The following is a 9,718-nucleotide window of genomic DNA, read 5'->3' as shown; positions in this document are numbered from 1 at the left end:
CCAAACAACGTGAACCGTTTGACTTGCTCTTTCTTGTATGACATTAAATCATCATTTTCATATTAATTTACATTTATCACATATCTTTTACCAAATATTATTTTATCACGTATCTTTTACCAAATATTATTTTTTATTTATTTTTTATTTTAGGTTTTCATATAATCTCTCAAACAGATCTTTAATTTAAATAAATAGAATGCATTTTCTAATAAAAATTAATATCTTCATATCATGCATGGTTGACTCACCAATCCAACAAAAATAAAGCCCCAAGTGGATTAAACCCACTTCATTTGAGCATTTTTTATAAATATTTCCATACAAATAATTTTTTTATTACATATTGTAATATTTTATAGTACCAACCATAACGCATTACACGTATACGACGTGTCAAAAACATGTTGTAACTGTTGCGTCCCTATTTTCTATTACTTGTAACAGTTTAATTCCATTTCGTTATAAATAAAATATTAATTTCTAACATATTTTAAGATAACCCCCTTAATCTTCCTTAACATACAACTAACTCCCTAAAGTTCTCCCATATGTACAAACAACCCCTTGTATTTCCGAGAATCTACAAAAAAAAAAAAAATTAGTCAACTAAAAAAGTACACTCATTCCTATTGTCGGCCTCATTGGTCCTCCACTCAAAACAATCTAGAAAAAATTTCAACCTTTATTGATTGTGTTTTTCTTAAAGAAAAATTAAATACATCATGTACAATTATTTGACTAAATAGATCAAAAGCATATTTTATCTTCTAAACCGTGCGGGAACTCGAGGCGTTAGGACCACCACGTCTCGGTTAGCCCTAATTAAGGCTAGACGATCAGGTATCGTTTTGTCAAACAGTCTGTTATCAGGATTCTCAGCGTAACATACATAGTAACAACTCACACACGCGTGAGGCAATGCCATTGCGATCCTCGTCTGCAAAGTCAATAATTCAAAAGGTTAGATGCAAGAAATAATAATATATTTTTATCGATTTGTTTATCACATTATTATATATTTTAATTTATTCTTATTACAACATTATACTGACCATCAAATAACCGACGATGAAGGCAAGGAGGGAGATGGTGGCGGTGAAGGGCGCGTGCACGGATGCGGTCCAAGCCGCCACCACGATGACACAGATTGAACCACTACAAACTCCGGTGAGGAAGCAAATCGCGGTGGTAATGTCGGAATCCACAATTGTTTCCATTTCACGTTTCTCGAAAAGTTCCCAAGTGTCTTGGGATGCTTTCACAAACCCTTTTCCATATGCCGCTATCTATAATGAAATTATAATAATTGTAAATTTGTATAAGGTTATATGCATATGGGATAAGAGGAAAGAGTTTTTTTAGGAGAATTATTGAATTTTTTTAATTTAGTTGGTGTGAAAGTGACAAGTCACCTGTGGGCATAGCATAAGAATTATGTAGTAAAAGGACACCTCAACAACAAGTGGTGACATATTCTTGAGTCATGACTCCATTCATTCATTTTTGTGAATATTTCTTTCTGTACAAAAATGTCATCAATATTTTATGATGCATGATTTAAAATAAAGATGTTGATAGAGTTTGCAGTGTTTCTAGAAAAGAAAAAGTACAACTTTTAAGGCGTTGAATACAAGTGATAAAGGATGACTAAAGTCATTTATTTACAAAGAAAATGGTCTTAAAATAGTAATAATAATCCTAAATGCAAAAACAATAAAAAAAAATAATAAGTACCATAGTTTTTTTTCCTTGTGTATTATAACATATTATTATACAATCAAAAAAATTTATAAAATATCTAGAATTATAGTTTCACTTTGTTGTATTGGTAGGATATTGTATTAAAAAAACTATACAATTATAGAATACAAATTGCTTTCTATTTCAATTTGGGTAGATTTGTTTTATACAAATACTATGTTATAATACAAAGAAAAGCTTTAAAACCCATAATCACTTCAAGAAAACCCATAAATATTTACAATCAAATTAAAGAATAAAAAAAAGATTGAAAATTTAAAAAACTTATTTACCTGAACATAAGCCCAACCATTGCCATATCTGAAAATTGCTTCCATAACTTTGAGACAACAATGTGCACAAGAGAACATGAACTCATCTTCTCCCTCAAGCAAATTCAAACCTCGAGCAACAATCCTCAGAGCTTCAATGGTGGGAACAAATAAAGACCCTAAACACGCACTTCCAAGATTCTTGGACATCGCTCTTTGAAAACAAAACTGTGTATTCGATTGCATTCCCCTTAAATAATACAAAGCAATCACTCTACTAATAGTCAAATTCGCAACATTCCTCATCACTTCCGCAGTCCAAAGCAAACTCAACACCAACAAAATAATCACCAATGGCGGAAAGTAAAAATTCAACGCCCCAATCACCGCTAAAATCCAAATCGACATCCAGATAAACCCAATCCCAAGCATCCAGTAAGTGGGTCGATTTAAATCGGGAAATTTCGAAACGGGTTCCAATGATTTAAGAAAAACTTTACTGCAAAACTTTGTTCTTTGAGTTACCCAACACGAGTACAACCCGTTTCCGATTGCGAAAAAGATGAACACGACACCGACGCCGTCGGTGCTCGGCGTTTGGAAGCAGATGAGGAGGATTCCGGCGGATAATGTCATGAGGAAAGAACTCCAGAGGATGAAATGCACCATGAAATTAGGCCAAACTCTTACTGCTTTCTGCCATGCGAATGCTAATGTGATGCTTAAAAGAGAAGCTGCTTCTACTTGTGGGAGAAAGTAATGAATTACTCTTCGTTCTTTTCTTCCTGCGCTTCCTCCTTGTAATAAACCTTGAATCCCTTTGTAAACCAAGAAGAATACGAGACAAATTGCAACCAAGAAATGTAATGCGAACAAGAACAGAGATATTTTGTTGGTGTATTTTCTCGAATTGAGAGTAGTCAAAGATGGCTGATAGTCAACAATCAACGAAGAATAATTGAAGTTAGAGAACAACCCATTAATTTAATTCAACTAATAAAGAAAACCCAGAACCTGAAACTGAAAATTAATTGAAGAATGAAGAAAAAGATCGAATTTTGACTTACTTGAGGAGTTGGTGTGCTGTGTTGAGGAGTTGCGATGGGGACGGGGATGGAACGAGGGTTAGCGGTGGGCGGTGGAGGAGACGGGTGGTGGTGGGGTTGCGTAGGCGGTGGTTGTGGCTGTGGCTGTGACTGTGGAGGTGGTGGTGGATGGTGGTGAGCGGCGGTGGGGCCGCGGGTAGGTGGTACTCTGGTGGCATTATCGATAACAAGTCTTAATGGATTTGTTGCACTTAATCTTTGCATTCTTGACATATGCACATCTCTTGGTGGATGTTGGTGTTCTTCAAAACCCACTTCACCTTTCTCCAAATCTTTGTCGGTTTTTCTGATTTCAACTTTTTCCGTTTGTTGATCGGCAGCATCTTTCTTTTCTCTCTCTAAAACCTGCAAAATATTGAGCAAACACAGGGGAGATGATGTGAGAGAATGATTCAGAAGCAGAAAATGAAATCGAGGAAGTGGGTGAGATGTAAATTACAGGTTCTACGGCACCCATCTGCGCCGGCGGCGGTTGGTGGTGGCGGTGGTGACGGCGGAGGAGGTGGAGATATAGAGTTTGTTTGTATGTGTTTGTGGTTATGTAGTGGGCTAGTGGCTGCTATGATATTGGTTTGGCACTGTTACTTTCACAGAAGCTTTACATCACATCTAAAAGAGAAAGAAGGAAATATTTCAAATTTGTCCCTATACTATTATTTTCTTGTATATCATACCCAAAATCCGAAAGTTTTTAACAAAATGATTATGTTTCTGTTAATCTGTTTCCATAAACTTTAACAAGAAAAATAGAAAATCATTAGAAAGTTAATATAAGTCTAGCTCGAGTATTTTTATTTCTCTTGTAATCATCTTTATTTGGACAATTTTACTCCTTGTATTTGGTCATGTATTGTAGATATGAGCTGGTTAATAGAATTATGTTAATATTAACTGAAGAATTACCATTTTGTTAAGAAGTTATGAGTTAAGGATATACAGTAAAGGAAAAGTAATTCTAGAGGTGTAATGTAGGTATTTAAATACTGAAAGGACTAATTCTATAAATTACTCTAATCCTCTAATAATTCGAGATATAAGCGAAAGTCGTTACGTTTTGGAAAATCTCTTCACATGTGATATTATTAGGAGTTGATTGGAAAGGAACAATTTGTTATACTTATGTTTAATTCATAAGTATTTTATTTTTATGTTTAATTCATAAGTATTTTATTTAAACAAACAAATTCTCTAATAGTTTGTTAGCGGTCATATGAGAGTTATTGCCTCTTCACTTTTATTTCAAAACCAAAACCCAAAAGTATTATAGATGTGCTGTTTTTGGCTTTTTGCACCGCAAAAATATCCTTTTCAGTATTACATGTCATCTTATCCGTTAAAGTTTTTGCTTTTAAAGAAAACTCCTATATTAGGTAGACAAATAAAGATATGATGTCATTCTTAGAAAAACCTCCTTTTTTGAATTACCAAAATACAAGTCAATAATCATAAAAAAATATATATATATATATTGATAAAATTCAGAGCAAAAACGAATTTCAGGTATCATTTTTTTAAGGTGTAATAAAAAGTTTGACCAAAATAGTTATGATTTTTGCAGATAATATCAATAAAATCTTCCATATGTGAAAAATCAATTTTTTAATAAAGGAAAAATGACATCTTGCCTCACTTCGATTTTGTCATTTCAGTCTCTAAAGTGTTTTTTTCGTGTCTTTTAAGTGAAAAACTATTTTTTTGTTGGGTTTATTTGGTCTTTTTTTTTTAAGAAGCGAAGGGATCATTCATCCGGTAACTTCACTTAAGTGGGTCCATTTCACTCCACACATTTTCTTCTTCTTTCTCAAGTCACCTCATCATCTATAACTAAAACTACACACATACAAATATTGAAAATTTAAACACTCATACACTTAAAAAACACACATACACAATGATCCCTTTTATTCTCTCTCTTTCTCTCACTTTATCTTCATCAGATCATCTTATTCTAACCGGAACAATCACTGCTTGCACCAGCCATCATCTTCTTCTCCATATTCTAGCATCTGTCATCATCTAGCCATCACCTTCACGCCACTGAGCATCATCTTATACCCTTGTAATTCGAAGAGAAAATAAGAGTAGAGGGCACACTTCAATTCAGAAGATAAGGAAAAGAAAAAGTATGCGGTTTTCACAAAGATGGAAGAAATAGGTTGATTTTTGATGGAATTTGTTTTCTTTTATGAGTTACCAAATACACACACATAACATATAGTGGAGTAAAATAACCCCAACTCTCCATCTACAATCGAATTTTGGAGCCAATATACAATTTCATTATGTTTCTATTTATCCAAAATAAGCCAACAACTGAATTTGATAGTGTAACAATGTGAATTTTTCAGAACAATTTTTCATTTTTGCAAACATCATAAACCATCATTTAATATTTTGAAATCACATGTGTAACAAATGTCATTGTAACAAAATACATCCCATGATCATAAAACAGTTCCTTCGTCAGTGTGTACAAATCACGTCGGCGCCTTCTCACGGTCCTCGCTAGTACCTGAAACACATAACACAACAACTGTAAGTATAAATGCTTAGTGAGTTCCCCAAAATACTACTTACGCACATACGCCTTTCCCGGCCCTGACCTTCCGGTCCATGAGTCTAAGGGGACTTTCGTCCCGACTCAGTAAACCTTCTGGTCCTACCTGCATCAACCTTGCGGTCCACATCACAACGCCTTCCGGCCCATAACATATATGCCTTCCGACCCATAACATAATGCCTTCCAGCCCATAACATAATGCCTTCCGACCCATATTAAGCATAGCATACATAGCACATACAAATGATTAACTTATCATATACAATGCATACAACTCATAACATATTCGACCTTCCGGTCTTACAATAAAACCCTTTCGCGTATAGTATAGTGACAAAACTCACCTCGTGGAAAGTCTAGAATCTCACGTGCTCGCTATCTCTGAATCCCAAACGAAGACTCAACCTCGCCTAATCATAACGAATATCATTTTAATTAATATAGACTTCCACAACTAGACTTTACCCCTTGACTCAAAGTCCACATGTTGACCAAAACCCTAAAAGTCAACATCTTCAGTACGTGGGGCGTACAGACTGATGTACGCGGGGCGTACATCGCCAACCCAAAAGTCGGTGTCTCCACCCAGTACGCTGCGCGTACTGGGAGTTACGCCCAGCGTAATAGTCAGATCTAGACACTCTTTATTTCTAGTCTTAATCGGTTAAGCCACTTCTTCAACTTCCAGATCCGACTTTATTTAAGCCTCCTTACTCATAAAGTCGAAACCTTTAAGCCTTGGCATGGCTGTAAAGGCTCTTACACTCCTTAACACCTTTCCATTTCAACTCAAGGATCTAGATCTCATGCATGGCTAATCATTCACGTCCAAGATTACATTTTTATGAATCTACAACTCAAATGGACCAGAAATATGATGGATCTAAGCTAATGGAGAACACTTGCTCATAAAGTCTCCACCTTTGGGACCAAAACCCTAGAAAATGGTCCATAAAGCATACCACAAGAACTACAAGTCAAGATCCAAACTTTTTATCTTAGAATGAAGCTCTAACCTTTACTAAGCACGGATCTACACTTGAACACCAACTTCTAGCCTTCACAATGGACTCCTCTTCTCCTTTGCTACCTTGAAATGACACCACCAAGCTTAGAACACTCATAAATTAGCTAGGAACGAAGGAACACTCTCTTAGGGTTTCATTCTGAGGGATGGTGGCTGAGGAACCAAGCCATCTCATTCCTTTTATAGCCAACCACAAAAATTAGGGTTTTTGGGTCTGGACCAGTTACGCCCAGCGTACCCGAGGGAGGATGCGTATAAATGAAGCACGCGAGTACGCGCAGCGTACTCTTTGTACGCCCAGCGTACTCACCCAACATAAAAGCCCTAAAATGAAAACAAATTAAAGTTGAAGGGATAAATAAAAGGGTACCTGGATTTCGGGCTGTTACAATGTCCCCCACTAGAACTAGACTTTGTCCCCGAAGTCTTACACTGAAAAGAATTCCGGATACTGCTCCCGCATCTCAGACTCGGACTCCCATGTCAGCTCGGACCCCTTCCGATGTTTCCACTGCACTTGCACCAAGGGTACTTCCTTGTTCCTCGGAACCTTAACCTTTCGATCCCTAATTGCCACTGGTCTCTCAACATAGTTCAGGCCTGCATCCACCTGAATATCATCTAATGGCACCACTGCCGACTCGTCGGCAAGACATTTCCTCAACTGCGATACTTGAAAGGTGTCGTGGATCTGACCCAACTTAGCAGGTAGATCCAACCGGTAGGCTACCCTGCCTACCCTAGTGATTACCTTGAAAGGTCCAATATATCGAGGTCCCAACTTGCCCCTCTTCCTGAATCGTATCACTCCTTTCCAAGGAGAGACCTTTAAGAGCACAAGGTCACCAACCTGAAACTCAAGCTCGAGCCGACGCCTGTCCGCATAACTCTTCTGGCGACTCTGAGCGGTCAACAATCTCTGCCTGACCTGCTGTATCTGCTCGGTCGCCTGAAGTACAATCTCCGTACTACCCATTACCCGTTGCCCCACCTCTCCCCAGCAGATGGGGGTGCGACACCTCCTCCCATACAATAGCTCAAAGGGTGGCATACCAATGCTTGAATGATGACTGTTGTTGTACGAAAACTCTGCTAAGGGTAAGTAGGTGTCCCAACTCCCTCTAAAATCCAAAACACATGCTCGGAGCATATCCTCGAGCGTCTGAATCGTCCACTCGCTCTGTCCGTCCGTTTGCGGGTGGTATGCGGTACTGAAATGCAGCCTCGTACCCAACTCTTCGTGAAACTTCTTCCAAATCCTGGAAGTAAATCGTACGTCCCAATCTGAAACGATCGACATCGGAACCCCGTGTCGCGATACCACCTCCCTCACATATAACTCTGCCAACTTTTCCGTAGAAGAGCTCTCACTGATAGCTAGAAAATGAGCGTTCTTCGTCAATCTATCCACAATCACCCAAATTGCATCGACCCCTCTCGCAGTCCTTGGAAATTTGGTGATAAAATCGATGGAAATATGTTCCCACTTCCATTCGGGAATCTCCAGCGGCTGCAACTTACCATGCGGACGCTGGTGCTCAGCCTTAACTTGACGACAAGTCAGGCACCTCTCGACGAACCATGCGACATCCCTCTTCATACAGGGCCACCAATACTCCTTCTTTAGGTCCAAATACATCTTAGTAGCCCCGGGATGGATCGAGAATTTCGATCGATGCGCTTCTTCCATCAAAATGGTACGCGTACCGCCCACAAACGGTACCCAAATCCGACCTTGAAATGTCATAAGTCCCCGACCATCAGTAACAAATTCTGATACCTGTCCGACAACCCGCTCCCTCTTTCAGTTTTCTGGTCTCGCAGCCTCAGCCTGGGCTCCTCGGATGGTGTCCAAAATCGAATTCATCATCGTCAACCTCATACAAACGTCTCGGATCGGGGCGCTCTCCGCCCTATGGCTCAATGCATCGGCTACGACATTAGCCTTGCCCGGGTGGTATAGGATCTCACAATCATAATCCTTCACCACATCCAACCATCTCCTCTGACGCATATTCAGATTTGGCTGATCCATCAAGTACTTTAGACTCTTGTGGTCCGTGTATATGGTACACCGAACCCCATAAAGATAGTGTCGCCAGATCTTGAGGGCACACACCACAGCCCCCAGTTCCAGGTCATGGGTGGGATATCTCGACTCATGAGGCTTCAACTGCCTCGATACATATGCTATAATGTGTCCCCTTTGCATAAGCACTGCCCCTAATCCAGATATAGATGCATCACAGTATACCACAAAATCCTCCATCCCTTCTGGGAGTGCGAGCACCGGGGCCTCGCATAATTTCTGACAAAGGGTCTCGAATAGGGACTGCTGCTCCGGACCCCATGAAAATGCAACACCCTTCCGGGTCATCTTGGTAAGTGGCACGGCAGTCTTGGAGAAATCCCTGATAAACCTTCGATAATAGCCGGCCAATCCCAGAAAGCTCCTGATCTCAGTGGGCGATCTCGGCACTTCCCATCTCATCACCACCTCGATCTTGGCCGGATCGACCAATATCCCCTTCTGTTTAACAAGGTGCCCTAGGAACTGGACCTCTCGTAACCAAAAATCATACTTGGAGAATTTGGCATACAGCCTCTCCGATCTCAATACTCCAAGAATCTCCCTAAAATGTACCTCATGCTGCTCCCTAGACCTCGAATATACCAAAATATCATCAATGAATACGATCACCGACCGATCCAGCATTGGTCTGCACACCCTGTTCATAAGATCCATGAACGCAGCCGGAGCATTGGTGAGCCCAAAAGGCATCACCACAAACTCGTAATGCCCGTAACGAGTTCTGAATGCAGTCTTCTGGATATCTTCATCCCGAACCCTCATCTGATGATAACCCGAACTCAAGTCTATCTTAGAGAACCAAGATGCCCCCTGCAACTGATCAAACAGATCATCGATCCTAGGTAACGGATACCAGTTTTTAACCGTCAACTTGTTCAACTCCTGGTAATCGATACACATCCGGTGTGAACCATCCTT

At 39.5% G+C, this 9,718-nt stretch overlaps 1 protein-coding gene across 2 annotated transcripts; it reads right to left on the bottom strand.

Moving 5' to 3' along the window:
* Nucleotides 1-667: 667 nt before the first annotated feature.
* Nucleotides 668-3,713, bottom strand: LOC145043621 (Plasma-membrane choline transporter family protein). Of its 2 annotated transcripts, none has more exons than XM_078992329.1 (5): nt 3,561-3,711; nt 3,083-3,466; nt 2,037-2,945; nt 1,056-1,289; nt 668-940 (listed from the first exon to the last, which is right to left on the bottom strand). In XM_078992329.1, the coding sequence occupies exons 1-5, from the start codon at nt 3,576-3,578 to the stop codon at nt 764-766; spliced, it is 1,722 nt and encodes a 573-aa protein (XP_078848455.1). In that variant the 5' UTR covers nt 3,579-3,711; the 3' UTR covers nt 668-763. The 2 variants fall into 2 exon arrangements, with proteins under 2 accessions (XP_078848455.1, XP_078848463.1); XM_078992337.1 differs by lacking the exon at nt 668-940 and adding an exon at nt 1,416-1,522 and having other exon boundaries at nt 1,164-1,289; nt 3,561-3,713.
* Nucleotides 3,714-9,718: the final 6,005 nt, after the last annotated feature.

This window comes from Lactuca saligna, chromosome 1 (genome assembly GCF_052625555.1).
Source record: "Lactuca saligna cultivar CGN05327 chromosome 1, ASM5262555v1, whole genome shotgun sequence".
Classification (NCBI taxonomy): Eukaryota; Viridiplantae; Streptophyta; class Magnoliopsida; order Asterales; family Asteraceae; genus Lactuca; species Lactuca saligna.
The sequence above is the reverse complement of the archived record's forward strand: the minus strand, read 5'-3'. Positions and strand labels throughout refer to the sequence as shown.

What these genes read in the sequence shown, in the direction of transcription:
- LOC145043621 (XM_078992329.1), bottom strand. An exon ending in ACAGCACACCAACTCCTCAA is followed by an intron (nt 2,946 to 3,082) that starts GTAAGTCAAAAT and finishes GTTGACTATCAG; the next exon opens with CCATCTTTGACTACTCTCAA. An exon ending in ATGGTTGGGCTTATGTTCAG is followed by an intron (nt 1,290 to 2,036) that starts GTAAATAAGTTT and finishes ATTTCATTATAG; the next exon opens with ATAGCGGCATATGGAAAAGG.